Source organism: Danaus plexippus, chromosome 14 (assembly GCF_018135715.1).
Source record: "Danaus plexippus chromosome 14, MEX_DaPlex, whole genome shotgun sequence".
NCBI classification, from domain to species: domain Eukaryota; kingdom Metazoa; phylum Arthropoda; class Insecta; order Lepidoptera; family Nymphalidae; genus Danaus; species Danaus plexippus.
In genome coordinates, this window is record NC_083546.1 from 4,049,047 (window position 1) to 4,071,556 (window position 22,510).

The 22,510-nt window shown below is 30.2% G+C and overlaps 3 protein-coding genes across 4 annotated transcripts; 2 read left to right on the forward strand and 1 right to left on the reverse strand.

Moving 5' to 3' along the window:
- The first annotated feature begins 220 nt into the window (after nt 1-220).
- On the forward strand, nt 221-14,336 carry LOC116769628 (organic cation transporter protein). Of its 2 annotated transcripts, none has more exons than XM_032660769.2 (3): nt 221-430; nt 6,624-6,735; nt 8,379-10,957. In XM_032660769.2, the coding sequence occupies exons 1-3, from the start codon at nt 388-390 to the stop codon at nt 9,871-9,873; spliced, it is 1,650 nt and encodes a 549-aa protein (XP_032516660.2). In that variant the 5' UTR covers nt 221-387; the 3' UTR covers nt 9,874-10,957. The 2 variants fall into 2 exon arrangements, with proteins under 2 accessions (XP_032516660.2, XP_032516659.2); XM_032660768.2 differs by lacking the exon at nt 8,379-10,957 and adding an exon at nt 11,371-14,336 and having other exon boundaries at nt 230-430.
- Nucleotides 14,337-17,972: 3,636 nt separating this feature from the next.
- On the reverse strand, nt 17,973-20,721 carry LOC116769623 (protein sarah). Its single transcript, XM_032660763.2, has one exon. The coding sequence runs from the start codon at nt 20,566-20,568 to the stop codon at nt 19,891-19,893; it is 678 nt and encodes a 225-aa protein (XP_032516654.1). The 5' UTR covers nt 20,569-20,721; the 3' UTR covers nt 17,973-19,890.
- A 167-nt stretch (nt 20,722-20,888) lies between these two features.
- Nucleotides 20,889-21,686, forward strand: LOC116769624 (histone deacetylase complex subunit SAP18). The gene is made up of 2 exons (XM_032660764.2): nt 20,889-21,127; nt 21,225-21,686. The coding sequence occupies exons 1-2, from the start codon at nt 21,053-21,055 to the stop codon at nt 21,627-21,629; spliced, it is 480 nt and encodes a 159-aa protein (XP_032516655.2). The 5' UTR covers nt 20,889-21,052; the 3' UTR covers nt 21,630-21,686.
- The last annotated feature ends 824 nt before the right edge of the window (nt 21,687-22,510 follow it).

Consider the following 22,510-nt stretch of genomic DNA (forward strand, 5'->3'; position numbering starts at 1 on the left):
TCATTATTAAAAACAATTTTTGTTTGATTTATGAGCATTTTGATATGAATGTATACAAAAAAAAATTTTTAGTAATTCCATCCAACCTAATTATTTGGGCTGATTGAAATTAGCCCTGACAGTTGTCCTAACGTCGGGCTATACCAAGTGCTAGTAAGTGGAGAAAAGGCCACTCGTGTTTTTTTTTGTACGGTTGCGGTAACCGAACGAAACGAAGACGGCGCCACGACGGTAATCATCCATTCGCCCGCCCGCCGCCGGCACGATCGCGTGGCGATCGCACGTTTTTCCCACGCGCAGTTTGTCGCGCCAAATAACTTCACAATTATATGGTGTATATTACAGAAATTCAAACTCACAAGACCGCGTGCACCGAAAAAACTCAAAATGGACAAGGATCGTGCTTTGGAGGATATGATGGGGAAGTTGGGTAAGCGCATACCACCAAAACATATGTTTATATAAAGTACTAGTTCCATATATTTCTCGGATTTTTTACGGTATTATTGATAAGTTAGTTATTTATAATCATGAAGTACATGAGCTGGTCAATATTTAATGTCCTGATTTCTTTGGCCGGTCTTGCGGTCAGAATACCGATAGCACGTGTTTGTAGCTTCGTATGTCATGTTTCGGCTTAAGAGTGAAGTGAACGCAAAGAGCTTTCATTTTTAAAGTCAATGTTCCACTTATTCAGTCAACTATTACAATTTAAATACATTTATATAAATAAATGACTTTACAGCATTGATAATTTTATAGCAATCGCCAAGAAGAAAAAATGTAAAATGTGTGTATGTAATTTAATTAATTTCATAAAAAGTGTAATACAAAATTCACTTTCAATTTAATAAAAGTTGCCAGTCTCATGAACCGGTAAGTAAGGTCAACCACTAGGTACACATGTAGTACGTTCCTTTACGATTCTCGAATCACAATCACAAATAATAACCTACACCAAAACTATCGACATATCGGAAACGGAACGGCACTATTTCATGCAAATGGCGATAAGGTCACCGACAACGTTAATTTAATTACCTAATTTATTTTACATTATTTATCGAAATAATATTCCTGCTATGATTTATGTAATACATATGGTTTTAAGGTTGTTTTAGGTGTTTATTGTAATTATTATTTTGCACTTCATCATATTTTTCAAACCATATATACGTTACCAACCTTGGTTTGACTGATGAATATTAAATACGAGTATACCCACGGGCATAGATGTCGTGATAAAAGTATTATATCTTTGGTATGTTCATACAATTAAATCTTCTAGGAATAATCGTGAACAGCATAACTGCATTTAAATGTAAACGACGTCTACCTTTTAAACTGATATATTTGTTGTAAAAATGTTAGCTTGCCCATTCCTATGATATAATAATCATTACGTAGGTATAATTTATGCTCAAGGTTACATTTTATAGATATCCCTAAAAGTAAGAACTATTGATTCTGAATGTATAAGCTTCCAATATAAAACAGTCGTAATATAAGTTATCCATGGAAATATACATTTACTTTGATATATCGAATGGTAATTTTTACCTCACTTTAATACAAGCATTTGTTTACACACGTTATGTTTTGCAGCTCTTGATTTATTTATAACTATATTTCGAGTGCAAAATATTAATTCATATTATATGAAAGTTAATTTAAATGTAGGACGAGAAAATTAAACATGAGGAGCTCTACACATTTAATGGTTTCTGGCCATCTTTGCATACTTTACTGCGCCAAGCCAAAATAGCAGAGTAATGTTTTTTTTTATGATTGAGAGCTATATATATAATTCATTATATTGGACTTTTGGTAAAATAACCTTAGTTTCAAACAAAGTTTTCGTTATATTCTTGATCTATCGAGAGCTTACAAATTATAGAACAGGTGAACAGAAAAGGTTTTGTAGTTACAAAAATATACAATACATTAAGCAACTAAAAAGATATAAAATATATTTATTAGAAATAAGAGTTGAATATATAGACACATAAAAGGATCAGGTCAAAATGTCTCACTGTCAATATTTATTAATTCCTATTTATATAATTTAAATTAGTTAATCATAGAGTCTGGCTTTTAATTCGTTACTTTATGATTTTTAGGTTAGGTTAGGTTAGACAAAAGATAAAGACCGAATTTGTATGTTAAACGTGTGACATATGTTTTTGTTTTTTAATAGATTGCACTTTCGACCTCTAAGGAAATAATATACAACATTATACAAGTGCAATCGGTTGTTGACATTAACAATACGCAATAATTTAATGATACAGTAAGGTTATTTTTATCACAGTTAGTAACAATCACACTTCAGTATTGATTATGTTTCCAGTAAACAAAGAAATCTTTATTATATTTGTATATTACCTACTAATGAAAGTCAAATAATGTGAGTAGGTGTATCATTACCAGACCCTTAGATTTTAAGGACATTTATATGTTTAAGTCCTCATTTTACCTTATTAGATTTCTTCCATGTAATATTTATTTAAAATTCTTCTCTTTAATTAAAATCGATTCAAATATATTTATTACGGACAATTTGTACAGGTGTCACAAAATGTGTTGTTCGAGATAACAAGTTTACTTTTATACAGAAATCTATTTTTATAGATAGCTATAGATTAAAAAAAGTTCAAAAATGCATTTTAGAATATAGTTTGTCTACTTATAATTTATTAGAATAGTATTATATGTTATATTAGCACATAGAAATAATTATTTTTATAACAAAATTTCTTTGAAAAACTCATTAGTAGTCACGATGGTAATGTGGTAGACATGTAAAAAAAGAAAAACTGATTGATTATCGACCTTGAAGATAAAAATATGTAGAAGACATTTAAAAATTCTTTAAACGTCACTATACATGAAGATTACTTTATATGATTAAAATTTGTATATAAGACAATATTAACTTTACAATAGCAAATACCTAAATGTCGAATAAATATGCGTAGCTAAGTAATTTTAGAATGTATGTCACTTTCGCGTTGCATGACTGACGAGTGTAACAAATCATTAAAAGAAATTTGCTACTCAACTAATTCATGTTAGTTTTGTTTATCGATGTTTAGGCAGTTTAAATTAAGAGTGAAAAACAAAGTTATTTAAAAAGTTAACAATTATATTCTCAGTAAATTATTCAAAATATATTTTTAATACAGACTACATCGAATAATCACATTTTTGCAATCGAATAATAATGTTGGCGAATTTACATTGAAGATATGAGACTATTTAACATTTTTAACGACATCACAGAGGTACATACATTAAATTCTAATAAATATTCCATTGAAATTTCAATAACTTAAAATCTAAACAAATTTATTATCAGCGCTACAGTTTTCTGATCTTCTTATCACATAAAAGTCACTGTAAACTCGGTATATCATTTGCAACACTAACACATTCAAAATGGCCTTGGATAAAAGGTTACCAGAAACTAAAACAAACGATTTGTCAATATTACATAATGTGACAGTCAAATATTCTGACGCAGAGTACCTTAGTAACACGTACAATATCAATTATCAAGTATAACACAGCACTGAGTAATAATAAACCGTTTATCACCTTATTATTTATTCGTGTGAATGTAATATAATGTAAATTATTTAAAAAAGTAGTTGCATAATATCGAATATAGATTAAAAAGAATTGTTGAAGAAATTTATTGTCTGTTAAAGATACACTCACGACCTTAGGAAGTCTAGATGTTTTTTTTTTAATAGTCAAGGACACAACTTTTATTCACTAGTCTTCTGTAATCGCCTATACCCCTCGAAAAGCTAATTCTGGCGTCAGCCCAAGATCCCAGAATGAAGTTTTTAAGGTCAATGAGTTATCTGGTATTGTTAAAGCGCTTATATTTTAACTAAAGTCCCTGGAATGCTCTCAATATTTTTGAAACGCAATACATTTCGACGTTATTTAATAATTGTTTATCTTTTTTAAATATACAGTAAAGAAAAAAAGTGACGAAGACGTTTAAAAGCGAACTTCTCGGTTTGCATCAACGATGCTTGTTGATTATTTTGCAATGTCTGAAAATAGATTATTCAGCCGGTTCCGCGTCCCCGATTATTTTCAAATGACATACATTTTACATATTTTATGTTTTGTATATTTTATATCGCAGTTATTTAAAGAATGTTTAAAGATTTAGTGAATTTATAAATTTTAACTTTTAAAACATTGAGCCGTCCTATTCAATCAGAACATGTAAAGGAGAGACCTATGTGTTTGCTTGCAAACCTTTTGTTTTGTTTTTCTAAATTTTCAATACAATTCACCAGTCCTCTACATTGTTATATATATATACTTATCATATATTCGACTCGTCCATGTTGCATCATATGTTTTATACCGTGCGTTATTTATTTATATAACAATTTATATTATTGCATCTTCACCTCAAGGACGATACCTCATCTTAGTTTTGTTGCCAGATCATGTTTACTGTTATGTGTGATAATATTAACCACTACATATAGTTTCGTTTATCTCGAGAATATTATATTATTTTTGTATTATATTGTAATTCTTGAGACATCTTTTAGAAATTAGTGTTGTACAAATCCATACAACTTCACAAATATTTTCCAAATAACGTTTCCTTGCGTTATTAAAATAATATAATTTTTAATATTTGTTGTTTGTAGTTATGAATTTAGCATGAAACACAAAGCAATTATTTTTTCATTTAGAGAAAAGCATACGTGTATTCTTAAGAGGAGGAAAGTAGAGCGTCAAATTCATTGCAGATAAAGTGGACTTGTTAGAAAAGTGCAGCATTCGCAAATAGTGTAAGTGGTTGATTGCACTTAAGTAGGCGGATGTCCGATTGCCATTACTTTTATCGGAGAACGCTTATTTACGTACAGTAATTTTTCAAACACGATATTTTAAATTCCTTACCGCAAACTATTTGTAATGAATTGTGATCTACTCCGATCAAATATCTCGTATTATTTGCAACATGAATCACACTCGGGTCGATGTAAGGTCGACGAAAATTATCTTATTAGGCTAATGTAATAATAAATTATCACGAATGTATTTGGTATAAACAGTAACATTACACATTTGAATTAAATTCATTTAACACCTACATTAATATTGTAAAATAATTACTTTGAGGATAATTCCTGTTGTATTTTCCGAATCGTACATACCTACGTCATGTTTTCTAATGGATTTAATTATTTCATTAAAAGTAAAGTGAGGATAAATAAATTAAAGCAATCGTTATGAATATTTAAGAAATTGGTACGAACTTATTTATATGCACACAAGTTTTATTATCAGTTCGTTATCTACAAAAAACTCTCTTTAATAATCCATAAACGACGCCCTACTTTATCTGTAATCGATGTACCGACAAATTGATAATATATTGGGTCGTATTTGTAGTGGTTTTTAGATATGTTTTTTTTTTTGATTTACCAAAGTTACGGTTATGATTTTTCATTCTGTTGTTGTGAAAATAATGATCGATAAAAAATTTATTTTCTTTAAAACAATTCGAGTCCATTTTTGATATAAAAGTCACTTTATATACTGTAAGCTAATTTATTTTTTTATTAACGGAATTAAAAAAATATATATTAAAGGATTAAGTGGAAATATGGTTTTTTTTTATGAAATCTACCTTTAGAAATCTTAGTGTTAATATCATGTAAGTATCGTTATTTACAAAACAAAATATTGTATTGTGTATAATTTTATTATAAATATAAGTGAACTTGTTGACACGGATTAGAAATGCTAATTTTAATCTTTCGACCTAATATAGCTTTATTTTCATAAATACAAGTACTTGTTTGGTTGGTAAAATTTGTAAGTAAGTAAAAGATACAGTATTTTTGTTGTAACAAAACAAAATAGGAGCAGTTATAGCTTCTATAATCACTTGCAATTTGCTGGTTACACTGTTGAGTAAGAATATTCAAAACTTATTTAAATTTGGATCCCAACTGAATTCGTCTCAGGAAGATTTAATGGGTGACATCTTGAAATTTCTTCCACACTTAGGCTTTTTTCTATTAATTTCGTCTAATCATATTTAATATTATATATAGTTGTAAAGATTAGTATAGAAATATAACGTGCTTAATCATATTCCCAAATTATTGCTGACCAAATATATACTTTATATTTGTGTTCGATCTGGAAATTTTGAATCTCTATCTCTATGTACTTAAATATTATAGTACCAAATCGCCGTCTAAAACGTTACAGGCAAATGTTTTTATTATAAATTATTTAAAGATAAAAACTTATATTATGCAATAATATACAGGAACTATAAATTATGTTTATCTTGATATTAAACAGCTTTTGGTCCCTTAGAGATTTCAATTTAACAAATGAGGAATTGCAAACTGCCTGTTAGTTTGTAAATAACTGCTTCTTATTACACTACTTTGTAATTTTTTTATCATCAATTATGGCCCTTCGAAAACCGTTGTACGATATCTCAACAGCAGGCCAAGGTTTACGTGAAGTTTATTTCGCAACCGACTTTATCGAGTGACCTTCCTAATTTAATTTTGTTTATAACAAGATAAAATAAAGATAATAAGAATTTTTGATTTCAGGGGACTTCGGGCGATATCAAGGCTTACAATTCTTCCTTCACATCCTCTCAGCTTTGACGGCGGGACTTCACATGCTGTCATTAGTTACAGTCGCTGCCGTTCCTGAACACAGGTGAATTATTTTAATTAAAATACTTTTCGAAAATACATACGTTACTTTACTACGATACTTATAGTTTTATAACGATGAAGAAACCAAAATACATTAATAATATATACTTATAACAGAAGCAGATAGTTATAAATACATTTAGCTGTGGTTTCTTTATGTTTGCCTAATTATTTAAATTTATTGATCATAACAAGTAGCCTCCAGTAAATATCAGTATAAATTTAATTCTACTTGAGCTTAAAAAATACGTTACAGAACAAAACATATAAATACTTTTTCTATAAAGAAGACAATGAACATATTTGCCAACTAATCGTTCCATTATACAGCAGACAAAGTAATTAATTTAATCTAAGAAACGATTGCAAAGTAATAATTGATAGGTAATTAAAGAATACTTACACTATTATGAAACATTGAGTAATACTTGTGATATACTACTAAATTGTAAAGTATATTTTAAATACAAATAACTATACGTATTTTAAATGAAAATAGCACAATTGGATAGGTATATCATTTATAATTTACATTTATGTATATATATATATATATCTTAAATATTTTTTAATAAACAGAATGAAGGAGATGGGATTTTTTACGTATAGCTTGGGATGAAACAGAATGCTTACGAATGTCTATTTCATTATAGTAATTAAGGTTTGACTTGCGGATCTAGAATGTGTATGATTATTGCTTTTTATTTTTATGCTTTATTTAAATATAAAATTTTCCTTGCTTGTGCATGTCAAAAGAGTTGTGTTTTGTTTTTGTCTTTTAAGGATATCGACTGCTATTAGAATAATTGTATTATTTAGGACTGTATGCTCTCTACTTCCATAATACGCATTCAGAATAGTAATAACGGTAAAACCTTTTAAATAATAAAAGATTGAAACTTTTTACAATATACATATTAGTATTGAATTAATTTTTTTTGTTTACTAATAAATTTTAAGTGATATAAAGAGCTTTTACTCGTATCAATATAATTATATGTTTGTTTTATACTCTTAGGAAAGGTAAGTAAACTATAGGTAAAAGATACTAAGTTTTTTATAATATAACTAAGTCGATTTACGCTTTTTCCGGGTTAAAGGTTTTAAGCCAGTGACGTTTGGTGCTGTCTGGTAAATACAAAGTGAGTACAATTTCCTAATCTTTATTATCCGGCTAAGGTTATTAACAGCATTTTAATAGTAACGTATCTATATCTTTTGTTGCTTTGTTATTTAAATGTTAGGGGTTGATGTTTTTATTTAATTTGTAACCTTGTAATGTATGTTCGGTGAGCTATAATTATATTTTGGTTTTGCATGGTTTCAGTGAATGAGGATGGGGAAAATCCTTTTGTGTTTGTATAGTTTTTCATTTATCGAATAACATTGTTTAATTTAAAATATTGCGCATTTTACAAATTTCACAACCCGCATGGGAAGAACATTGTGGGCTCTCTGTCGGACCCCTTTCCATATTTTGAGAGGAGGCTAGGGCCTTGTAGAGGCTCTTGTGTTTTCCACATTTTACTTAACTCATATTCCATTCGAGCCATACTTTTAATGTTGTAACTTTTTTGTTGCGAAAAATTATATGATATAAACATAGATAGTTTAAGAAGTAATTGTGGTAACTTTATTTTGCAGGTGTACAATAGATGGAGTAGACAGCTCTAATTACACGGCATCCTGGAATTCTTCTTTCGTACTAAATGCCATCCCTCTAAATTCACACGGAAAATTGGAGTCCTGTAAGATTTATGGCGAAAATAATACATTACAAACATGTGAATCTTGGGTTTACAATACCCAATACTTTACTTCGTCGCGAGGAATCGAATGGGATTTCGTATGCAGTCGAAGATGGATGGGAGCGGCAGCTCAAACGGCCTACATGTTTGGAGTCGTGATGGGGTCGTTTGTTCTAGGACGTTTCTGCGACAAGTTTGGCAGGAAGACTGTTTTTGTTTGGGCAGGCGTTTTTCAACTCATATTCGGCTCGTTAGTTGCCTTAGCGACGCAATATTATACATTTATTGTCCTAAGATTTGTTTACGGTATATTTGGATCTGGTTCATATATAGCTGGTTTTGTACTTACAATGGAATTAGTGGGACCAAGTCGGCGAACAATATGTGGTGTGGCTTTCCAAATTATGTTTGCAGTCGGAATCATGTTCGTGGCTGGATGGGGATATATCTTAGACAATCGATTTTACTTACAGATCCTGTATGGTCTACACGCCTTGATATTACTACCCCACTGGTTTCTTATGGACGAATCAATAAGATGGCTCTGGTCGCAAGGGCGTGCCCGCGAATCAGTCGCCTTAATAGAGAAGGCTTTGAAAATGAATGGTTCCAATGAAATAATTGACACATCCGCTTTAGTATCTCAATGCAAAGCTACTTGTGCTAAATACTCTGATGACGAAGCAGCCGGTACAAGTGACCTTTTTAAAAGCCCGAATATGTTAAAAAAGACTCTCATAATCTGCGGTTGTTGGTTCGCCAACTCAGTAGTATATTATGGCCTGTCCCTTAATACTGGAAAACTGAATGGGAATCCTTATTTTTTAACTTTTCTATTCGGAATTGTTGAATTACCCAGTTACATTATAATAGTTTACTGCTTGGACAGAGTCGGACATAGAGCACTTATTAGCACGATGATGTTGTTTGGAGGAATTGCGTGTCTGGTTGTAGTGGCCCTACCGCATGGTTCAAATTCAGTAACGGGAGTTGTGATGATTGGCAAACTTTTTATTTCTGGTTCATATTCAATAATATACAAATATTCTGCAGAATTATTTCCCACAGTAGTGCGCAGTTCCGGAGTTGGATTGGGAAGCATGTGCGCAAGTGTATCGGGTGCTTTGACACCTTTAATAAGTTTACTGGATACGTTGAATCCCAAAATACCAACAATTATATTTGGATTATTAGCCCTTCTATCTGGATTTTCTACTTTTTTCTTACCCGAGACAATAGGTAAAGAGCTGCCTCAATCTGTAGAAGATGGAGAAAAGTTTGGAGTTAATGACACTTGCTTTACAAATTGTGTCGGAAGGCGAATGAGTACTGCTTCCGAAGATCTCCCAGAAGCTATGGAACCATTAGACAATACTGTGAAAAAGATTTAATTAGTTATCTATATAACGCACGTATGACATACTTAAGCATTTCTTTTATATATATTAATATAATTATAGTATCGTGTGCTAATCAATTACGATAAGATAAAAAATTATGTAATAACTGCCTTTTGTTGACTCTCAGTTTTATACAAAACTGAATTATTTTAGTTGAACAATACTAAATGTAGTAGGTAAGTATTTTTCGTATGACTGAAAATTTAATGACTTGTAGGATAAAACACACTGTACAATATGATTTTGTATTTTCCGAAAATACGTACTAAGTATAGTCACTTACTATAGTAGTTTTAATGCATGGGATTATTGAATTTATATTTTTTTATGAATGTTTAAGATTGTTAAACTTTATATTATATATTTCAAAAGATTAATTATTTTAGTGCTTCAAACGTCTAGTCAGATTTCTTCTACAAGAATTAGACTGGATAAATATTTTAAATAAGAGTTGATAAGGCGTTGATATTAATAAGAAAGACTCGATTGGTTAAAATAAAATAAAACTAACATCCATTCATATGACATAGTTCGTAAATTGCAGTTGAAAAGGTCAAAAGCATTTTTATGACATAAAGGAAATTACAGGGAATTTATATTTAAATTAAAGATTTCTTTTGAATATTTTAGTAAACGTTTACCCAGGACAAAGAGGTTCCTACGAACCTTAATTAAGATACAACTTTTTTAAATTAATATAATATTATATATGTATACAAGATATGGCTTTGCATATTTGAACCGTTAACCTAATAATTTTTTTTTTCAATAAATAACATGCATATTTGTCCTTTTGTTTTAGGTACTCAATAATATTTCGAACAAATTATTTTGATTGTTTGTAAGAAAATGTGTTCAGACTTCATATTACTTTATTTTTAATTTTCACTTAATACTAATAACCTTTAGCAGTAGCTCTAACTAGTACCTCCTAGTCGTTTGTTATAGTTTTAAACCGTATTGTAAGACAAATATTTTAAAACCCAGTCCAGATGTTTGATAAAATTCTACATTAATTGAAAGTTTCTATTTATTTGCCCTTTACGGTGTTTTAAGCGCGAACTTTGTAGCTTAATTTAAGCTATACAAAATATTCCTTAAATTATTAAAATTTCATATAGGGTAAATAAAAAGAAAACCTGGTTTAAAATCAATAGAAATTTTAACTTTTTTACACATATATTTTTTTTATAACTTGTTACGTATTTCTATTATCCATCTAATCATAGGTCTATATTAATGCCATTTTGATTTTTTGTGCTTATAGTTTATTCTTTCTACATTTCTAATAAAAATATTTGGTAAAAATTGTTTTGTTTCTATCTTGGATCCCTATTTTATTAATATATTTTAACTATAAAAACTAGCACTTATTGGTGTATCCAAAAATGATTGATTATTAAGCGAACAAAATCTTAAAACAGAATTAAAAGTCCGACGTATATATTATTTGAATTAGTAAATATATATTTATATTCTTATTTACAGGTGCTGGATTGATGGTGTCGACACAAACGAATCAGTGGCCTTATGGAATTCCTCAGAAATATTGAAATCTATACCTTTGACATCTACCGGTAGTCTCAGCAGTTGTTTGATGTACAATGAAGAGAATATAACAGTTACTTGCAACAAATGGGTATACGACTCAAAATACAGAACATCTTCTCGAGGCATCGATTGGGACTTAGTATGCGATCAAAGGTGGAGAGGCGCATTAGCCCAAACCATGTACATGCTAGGGGTTTTCACGGGAGCTGTTTATTTAGGAGGACTAGCGGACAAAATAGGTCGCAAAAAAGTATTTTGCATGTCCGCTGTGTTACAATTAATTTTGGGTGTAGTAGTTGCCTTTATACCAGAATATTGGACATTTGTAGTTATAACTTATTTTTACGCAATTTTTGGATCTGCCGGGGCATATATTCCTGCATTTGTGCTCACTATGGAATTAGTAGGCCCAAGTAAAAGAACTATTTGTGGTGTCGCTTTTCAAGCTACTTTCGCTTTAGGAATAATGTTGGTTGCAGGTTGGGGCGCGCTTATTGACAATAGGGTTGTACTTCAAGTTATTTATGGATTGCATGGTTTAATTCTTATTCCACATATTTGGATAATGGATGAGTCGCCACGTTGGCTCTGGGCCCAAGGTAGACCCAAAGAAGCTGTAGACATTGTCCAAAAAGCTCTAAAATATAATAAATCCGATAAAGTTTTAGACCGGGCAGTTTTAGTTTCTAAAGGAAAAGTAGAAAAGTCTAAAAATACGGAGTCGTCTGCAAGCGTTTTTGATTTGTTTAAAACACCCAATTTACGGATTAAAACTTTGAATGTTTGTCTTTGTTGGTTTGCTAATTCCTTAGTCTACTATGGACTAACTCTTAGTGCTGGAAAATTGGAAGGAAATCCTTATCTTATAACAGCTGTTTTTGGATTAGTAGAGTTACCTAGCTATGCGGCCGTTGTATATTTCCTTGATATTTGGGGGCGCAGGCCGCTTATGACTTCCATGATGCTGGTAGGTGGCAGTGCATGTATCATTGCTGCCTTTATTGATCCAGATTATATCGTGTCAACTGTCGTTGTGATAGCGGGAAAGCTGTTCATAGCTGGTTCTTTTGCCATTATTTATAATTATTCCGCTGAATTATTTCCTACAGTTGTCCGAAATTCAGCTATAGGATTAGGATCAATGTGTGCTCGATTTTCAGGGGCTCTGACGCCTTTGATAACTTTGCTCGATTCTTTCGATCCGAAAATTCCGGCAGCCACCTTTGGTTTAGTGGCTATAGTATCAGGATTTCTCTGCTTCTTCTTACCTGAAACTATGAATCATCCAATGCCACAGTCATTGGAAGACGGAGAGAACTTTGGCAAGGGTGAAACTTGTTTCACAAGTTGTTTAGGTAAAAGGGATAGCATTGATTCATACAATGCCGATGATAAAGCAGAAGAAATGGTGGCGTTAGATGATATGAGTAAAAAAGTTTAATTTTAAGATTTTGGATAAGACTGGGTGTTGATCTTATTTTAAATAGAATTACGTTGGAGTTAACGTGAAACCAAAAAAAATCTGAGAGAACTTAATCTCATAAAAACATACCGAAGATCTGAATATAATTAGATCGTAATATATTATCACTAATTAATTAAAGTACAGATGAAATATTCTAATACCCAGATATAGCACGAACATGGTAAACACCAAAGAATAAAAATACATGCAATCATATTACTTTGCAGCTAATCAGATTAAAAGAATAGAGTCTTAATCAACACGTTTATGATTTTCTAAAGCATATGAAGTCAGACTACTCGATAAAGTTTGCTTTAAATTTTCATACTTACCATTTGAACTGAAGCATCAATAACATGTTAGAATTATAGTGAGATAAACCATGTTTCAAAGCATGTTGCTATAGTCCATTGAATTGTACAAAATAATTAATTAAATTAAGTAGAATGCAAAAAGAACGAGCTCTTTACATCTAAGTTATTTAAAAGTAAACAATCACTTCGTGTTTTAATTATATTATTTTTTTTAAGCACAGCAAAAATCCACTTGCATACAAATTTATATGCTTAACAAATCTATTTTGACCACTGCCATATGTTTGACAGCATTCAGTGATTTACTTAAAAACAAGAATGCTCTACACTTCTTATAATACCTATATCATATAAAATTATTATGAGGATTTAATACAACCAAATCTGTTACACTTTTTAATTTTTTCTTGGATAGAATCTTCTGTTATTTAAATCTCATAAGTGTATTACTTATTATTAGATTCTATTTATTTTTAGTTCCTTAGATATTTATTAAATTGTTTATTGTTTCCAAATTCAAAATTTATTATTCATTAGCAAAGACATTTATTATAAAGTTACTAATAAAAGCCGTCCATTTGTCGAATGTAAAACACACTTTATAAATGATCTTAAATATAACTAAAATTTTCGCATTTGTAGGCAAGGGTTATTCTATATATTCATGACCTACCTCCAAGTGGTTTTGATTAAATTCTTATGAATTGTTACCAAATTTCTAATTAAAAATGTAAGCACTCAGGATTTTATAGAAGATACACATTATTTCTATATTTGATGATTGTAATTTATTAGGTAGGTGATATTGTTTTGTGATGTTCAATTGATTTGAGGTTTAAGAGGCTTAAGTAATAAATTACTGACATTATGTTTTTATGTTCCTAAAAACCCAAACTGTCACTATTAATTGTTAACGTACAAAGTGTGCCAAAATAGTAGGCCACAACAAATATAGAATAATGTTATTAAATTCCTACATGTTTTGTGATAAAAATAATTATATTTTAATCCTCTATTATGTTATTATTCCAAAAGATTTATGATCAAATACGATGTATCATCTGTTGAAAATTTTTGTTAAAGTATAATCACTATTCTATCAATAAATATGTTATGCACAAATATGTCCTTGTTCCCTTATTTCGTGCTGCTGATGGGGCTGCTTTTAATGCGGTTCAAACGAGTGGCGGAAGTTAGCGCCAAGAAAGCCTTTGCTTTCTCTAAATCTCAGTTTTGATGAATATATTACTTTTTAATACTATGGATAATCAAGTAATAAATAATGAATTTAAATTTTATCAGAAATTATACATGAATGATTTAACATAAATTATATATTTGCACATGCGGGCAAATTTCAGTGCATTTCCCTATAAATATATAAAAATAAAATAGATAGCACTGAGGCACATCGTGTCTTATAAAAATACTCCTACATTATTTCTCTTTTATTATGGAAGACACTATATCTATACCTTGAAAATGTTGTGGAATTATTTTTTGCAAGTATTTAATTGTTGCGGAAATACCTAAATTATCAGTTGGAAATCTGAGAAAAGATTATATTTAGGAAATACGGATTTTTTCCAATAAAAGCCACAATAAATGTGATTTTAAAGATGGCAATGTTTTTGTTAAGTAAACAAAAATTACTCATGGGTAGCCATGATAGCACCAGGTAAATAAAATATAATAATTGTTTATTGCCTGGAAAAATTTTAAGAATAATTGAAATAAAATCAAATGTTGCACCTGTTATGGTGGGTATATCTGTAAGGTACCTAAAATGCTTGAATAACTTGTCTGTGTTTGTGAGGTTTCGTAACTGTTCATCTGAAATCTGAGGAGTTAAAAACCAATAGACCGTAGTTAGAATACAGATGTAAAGCAGTCAAAGCCGCCCAAGAAACCACTTACAACTACATATTACTTATTGTCAATTATCATGGCAATATTGTACTTGGTTACGAAAATGAGCTTGTTTTTTTTTCTGTTATGATTGCTAAGGTTAACCATACACTAATTGCCTAATCTATTATTAAGTAAATGGCGCTATCTCAGTAATGGACTCAAAACACATGATTAGACAAAATACTTATTTGACGTTAGGCGTTTTTTTTGTTTTTGTTACTAAGTATGTTTTAAATTACTCAAAACATTTAAATTCTGATAGAAGTAAATGTTATATTTAATTTAATTAAATTTTTATCTATATGCATGTATAACAGTTGTTATGTGTGGTTCAGTTTAGTCAAACTTGATTGTGGTTAAGTTTAGCTAGATGTCAGCACTAAACCTTTTTAGTTCAACCTTAAGACTAAGATTGTGATTATATGATTACCCTTCTTCAAAAATAAAATGTCGAGACAATTAATAAGTTTTGGTTGTATTAATTAATTTAATTACGAACACGATACAAACTATATATAGCACATAATATAATATAGTTATCTACAGAATCGAAAAAATAAAACAGTATTTAATATCCCGTTTAAGATAAGAATATACGAACCCACGTACAGGCTAATAATTATAAAAAAAAATTGTGAAGGGTGGAGTGGAGCCTGGAGTCCCTTCGTGATAGATTTCGTAATGTTGGAATGAAAAGAGAAAGGGGTAGAAAATAGAAATTAATATTTAAAAATGGTTTTGTGTTTCTTTAATACAAACTTTATTACAATGATTTACAACTCACAATCGATTGCCCGCATTTATTCCCTCTCGCTCTGTCTCTTTTTAACCCTAAAATGCAACTTGTATGAAATTTCCTTTATATATGTTAATAATATTTTTTTTTTTATAAAATAAAAAGAAAATATGTTTTTATATAGTTATGAACAGAATTTAATTCAAATAAAAACTTATCTTATGAAAGATTAATTCTTTTCCTGTATGTACTTATTATATAAACTTTTTAAAAGCAATGAGAGAAAAACACAATTTTACTTTTCTAAATTCACGAGGTCAGTTTATTACATTTTTGTTGGCTAGATTTTGGACTTCTTTTTCAATATCAATATATATTTTTGCGAAACATTAGAACTGAAAAGAATTCGTCGTTACGAAGGCATGACTTTGTAAGGAGGTATTTTTTAGGTATGTTTTGTATGATTTTAAATGAACAGGAGCTGCAAAACACTAAAATTTGACGCATGCGTAATGGCTTTAACTCGTCGCACAGCTAGCAATTATTTTACGCGGTAAGTCTCCTCCAGTCTCCTCCACTCTACCTTATATATTTATCATTTTCACAGCCAGCAATCCTTATTTGCGAGCAAATTTAATAAAGCAACCATATAAGTTAAAAAATTGAAGTAAACAGGTTTAATTTTATATGTGATTTATAACTAAACGATATTAATGTATAAATGTATCGGAGTCAGATCTGTTTACACCCGGCTGCGCTCAGGTACGGCCAAGTGTACAATAGCAACCGGGATCTTTTAGATATTTCATAATTCATATAAAATTCCATATTAAAGACATAATTTTATTAAGGATGATATTATAATATAAGAGAAGAATAAATTTTCCTAAAATTCTATTAAAAATACTGTTGACGAAATTTTAATAGCAATCTGGTGAATATATATGCTCTTAATTATAAATAGACAAAAAAAATGGGTTTCAGTAAAAAAAAAAATTGATGCACGCAATACTCCTGCAAACGGGTCTTAGACGATTTCAAACGCTATTTACTATTTACATCATACAAAATATATTTTCTGTGCCTATTCAACACGACTTTTGACGTGACGTATTTGTATAGAGATTAGCGGCGAGTGGTTCTAATTACGGTCATATTGGCTGGAAGGCAGCGGTAATAGCTACCGGTCGGAGATATTTCTGTTTAGGTGTATAGATGGCACTTTTAAGAAATCATTAATCGAATGGAATTATAAATGTCTGTTATCGTATTGAGTGTTGTGTGAGTTAATTACGTAAGAATGAATTTAATAATGAAGGTTTAGCTGTTTTATGGGATACACATGTAATTGAAAAATCAAATTTTTGTAAGAAACCTTCTTCCCTTTACTTCTATACAAATATGATAAAAAACATTTCCGCTTTATTTTTCTTTTGTATATTTAAAAATTTATCTAAGTTCATTTGATTTTTTTTTGTTTCAAATGGTTGAATGATTTTGAGTATAGTTCTCGGAACATATATTGGCAAGGTTTTGGCGCAGTGGAGACAAGTTTGTGCATGTACACTTAATGCAACAAAAAGTAGTCACTTTTGATGCTTACTAATAACAAAAATTCTTAACAGTAACAAAAATAATGGGTGCAATTTAAGTGCACGCCAATGAACTCGGCAGCGAACATCCAATCACGCGCACGGAATTGTGACGTCTCGTTCCCCGTATTATACCTGACACTTAAAAATCGTATTTTGCGCAACTATCGTCTCTTACCACGTGGTGGCTACTACACCTACCTGTATTCCTGAAGACAGGGAAATATAAACTGAATTGGTTAAGACTATTAATTAAAATAACAAAATATTATTTTGTTTTTAACTTAGTAGTCTATTTAAAACCGGACCAAATAATGTTAAACTATTACGTTTTATTACCCGGTAGTTACACAGGATTAGGTTAAATGCTCAATCGATAAAAAAAATCGATTATGTACATTAAAAAATCAGGAGTCTCAAATCCACGAGTAATTGATTAGACGGAATTATATCATTACGGCTTTATTTCTCGATCATTTATTTAAAAAAAAAAAATGGGCTAAGTAAAATAATTACGCATAAAAAACTCAACATAATTTATTTAATATTTACACCAAACAATAAATATTGAAATCACAGTGAGATTAAAACGACAATAGAGTTACACTAGTGTAAGATTTAATAATCCATAAGTTATTAATAATTACTTATTTTATTAAATACATGAACAATTATAAATTTTGTTTGATATTTTAATAGAATATCTATAAAACAGCACACACTCACTATTGGCACTTTTAAAACAAAGTTCTATTTATAAAAGCTGATATAAAAAAAAAACAAACAATTTGATCATAGAACAGTCAGAACAACAGGCATTTTGTAACTTTAATCCATCCTAATAAATATTAATTTTCAATGAACAACTAGTGAATTAAGGACTTGACTACAACATGTTTGAATTTTATAATCATGGTATAAGGAATGAATTTAATTTTAAGGGTGTATTGAAGCAAAATTTTTTAATCTACAATTATATTATTAAACTGAATAATGACAAATATCTATATACTTCCAAAAATATGAATCTCTAACAAATATAATATGATATTTCAATAAGAACGTACAAGTTCTCGGCTTTAGTTTTATATAACTAGTAACTAGTTCACATAATTTTCCAAAAAGCCAAACCCTGGTATTAGCGAGGGATTATATAGTTGACAAAATTTACAAGCAAATTCAAAAAGTAATAAGTTGAATTATCACATTGATAATCATTCTACAATCATAGCAGATCATCTTGTATTTCTAAAGCTAAATCAACAGATTTCGAGGCATTATAAAATAACACAGTAAATAACTACATATGAACTATTTATCAAGCTGTTTCTTATCTTAAAATATGTTACATCTATTAAAAAACATCAAGAATTTTAAATACTTTTGTAAGATTCCCTTTGGTTTATAAGCACATATATTTAACACTGGCAACACAAAGTATCTGGTAGATTTTTAAATTATCTTAAGATTAGTTAACATATATCATGTGAATATCCTTCAATGAAAAATTATAATAATGATGTTTTTATTTCAATCACATTTAGAATAAATACATACCTTTAATATATGCTAAGATTACAGGGCAAAATATTTGTTAACAACAAAGCCATGGAAACTTGAAGTTATCGCTAAGAATCGAAATATATCCACTGATTTAATTTAAATATCTATAATAATATTCCGAGTCAAATAATGTTTGCGATATTGCATTAAGTGAAATGTTATGCAGCTTAATATGTAAAAAGTTGAAACAATTCTTAGTTATCAATTCAATGTTCTAGTTTTGAAAAATAATTACCCTAAGATAGGAAACGAAATTGAGCAAATAAAAAAAATAAGTTACATACACAAGAAATACACACATTGAAGTCAAACAAGGAACATAATGCAAAAATTACTCATTTGATAGTGTGATAATCTAATTTTATAACTATAAAAAATTAATACATAAACAGACAGACAATTCGATTCATAAAAAGAAATTAATATATTAGGTAAGATTGTAATGCATTCTTTACACACCCGGTCATAGCTTCATATTATTGAATCAAAATAGGCAACCCTGTACAAAAAACTAAATTAAAATAAATTATTATAATGAATATATAAATGTTTTAGTACACACGAATTAAATTTCTAAATTAATCTTAAAATAAAATCATGACAAATACAAAAATATTGCAAAATAGCACCATGTTCATATCAAAAATATATGCAAAGAATTAATAAGCATATTTTAAGACAAAAAACAGAAAATGTATAAATTGATATAATCCACTAAATTTACAATTTATCAGCCTGCGATTGGTGTACAATAAAAATTTATTCTAACAATGTATTCTTCGGCTTCATTTATATATGAATTGACATATGGTGTGATAAAAAGCATTCACAAAACCAGTCTAATAATAAATATCTTACATATGGTGATGCGGAATTTTAATAATCTGGGCACCTAGTATGGGGTATGGATTTCCCAATAGGGGAAGCGTTTGGGTCTGTTGTGGATAGAGCAGTGTGTACAATAATAGCTGGCTGGGTGGGCGTAGGCGCATGAAGCTCATGACTTTCGCCTGGTGCTAAAGTGGCTAAAGCTGCCAGCAAGTCAGAGTTCACAATTGGCTCACCTTCTTCTCGAGGTTCCCAACCCACCGGTGGACTTGCAGGAGGTGATATAAGGAATTGTTTTACTGGTGCCGGGGGTTTTAAGTTCTTTAAAGAAATCGGTGTAACCGGTTGCGCGAAATAACAATTAATACACGAATTGTAGAATTGGTATTGATGAAACTGGACGCGGGCACTCACCGCGGAGAGCGGGCTATCGTAATTAACACGCAATCGTCTGAAACTCCGCAGCCACTGAAATGTTACATTATTCGAAAATGTACGAAAAAGATCTTCTAATTCCTTCTTTAGCTTTTCGTCAGCAAAAACGTCACTGTGGATATTTGTCACAATTATGGACTGAGGCAAGTCATCAAAATCTTTTTTCTCCTCTTGTGAGTCAGATTCTTGCTCCAAATCAGCTATATTTGGATGTATGTTAGGCATACCGTCCTCCGGATTTATATAAATATCGTCCTCTCGAAATGTTTCATCGTCATCTTTATTAGCCATTTTTTTAATATTGGATCTAAAACATTCACTTATTAGTCAAACTGTTTATTATGTTTTGATCACAACAAGGTCTCAAAGTATTTTCGTGAAACAATAATCGATGAATTTAAATGTCAGTAAATACGTGAAAAGTCAAAAGTGACGTAAATGTAGGGATACCATTTGAAATGAAATTAATAGAGTGCTCGATTGGTACGAAAAGGCAATAAATCTGCTGCTAGACACTCATATGCGTATATTATATACTTTTTTAAATGTTATCTGTGTTGTATTCGCATATCATTTTTTTTGCTATCTGTTATCAGTTTGTGAATATAATGTCAAATCTTAACTATAGAGTATAATCTATAAGCATAAACGATTAATGAGTTTTGACTAGCGTCGAAAGCCGTGGACTAGACCAGGACATTACAAATAGAGTGAAGTTCGATTATAAGTAATAAATCGAAAAAGGTTAAATCTTGCAAAGTTCAATTTATTGACTATGAAAATGGCAGGATTAGAGTCAATGGTTGTAGAGGAGGTTAGACCGGCAGAGAAGCCAGTTGACAGAGAGAAGGTAAACAAATGTTATTTATATTATTACTATAAGAGCGCGCTATGTATTTTTACTGAAAATTTTAAATAAAATGTTAATTTTAATGCATATATTTCAGACATGTCCATTATTGCTACGCGTCTTTTGCTCTACTGGAAGACACAACTCGCCCGGTGATTACGCTCGAGGTAATGTTCCCCAAAACGAGTTACAAATTTACACATGGATGGACGCCACTTTACGTGAACTTACTGGATTAGTCAAGGAAGTGAATCCTGAAACAAGGCGTAAGGGAACGTACTTTGATTTTGCAATAGTATACCCAGATATGCGATCACCTACGTATAGGATGAGAGAAATTGGTGTAACTTGTTCTGGTCAACGTGGCGGTGATGACAATAAGACACTTTCCCAAGTTAAATTTCAAATTGGAAATTATTTAGATATATCAATAACTCCCCCAAATAGAATGCCACCTCCTATGCGAAGACCACAGCCATATGTTAATAATCGTCCCTATTAACAGTAGATTAGGTGTTTAGTCTAAGCTATCAGAAGTAATAAAATGTTTTATATTTTACATTTGAGTAATTTTATTTATTCTGCCTGAAATTTATGTATTTTTTATAATATTTTTTTATATAAATGTAATTTAACTGTTAACCAAGTCATGGCGTCTTATAGGGATGCTGGTGTTATGTCAAAAAAAAAGTTATACTAATTTAGTGTTCTATTTTCCATAAGTCAAGTCATACATTCATTATTGCCAAGACACTACTGAAAAAGAATATTTAAACTATCTAAGATAATATTTAAAATAAAGATGTATTGTAATGTAAATTGTCAATGTTTCTTTATTTTCATTATCAAAAATTAATTTGTTTTGTTTCTCATATCATTTTTAAAATATGTGAGTTTAGGCGAAGACAAGTCATCATCATCAACTTATTGAAGCCGCCGACTGCTGACCAGTGACCAAAAGTCAAAGTAAGAAAAGTCTCACGTGGAGAAGGTTAGAGCATTAATCACCATGCTTGCTCAAATCAATTTCAAACTGATGATTCTAAATTACAAGTCCGGGTTTCCTCACGATATTTCCTTCACCGCCTGTCAGTGATGAATAAATACTGTTAGAAAGTACATATAACTTGGAAAAAGTCACATTGGTACTTGCCAATTTTCGAATTTGCACCCTCATGTACGAAAGATGGGCCTCCAACCTCTAGGCCACCACAATTAAGTAACATGAGTATCAATTATCAAATATAAAGTTTAGGTTTTATCAACTGATATATAAAACACTTCTTTGTGCCCAAGCCTCACCGGTTATTGTAATAATTTAATAATGATTTATCCTTCTTGGAGTTATTCTAAACAGTTTAATAAACATTTGATGTGGAATTA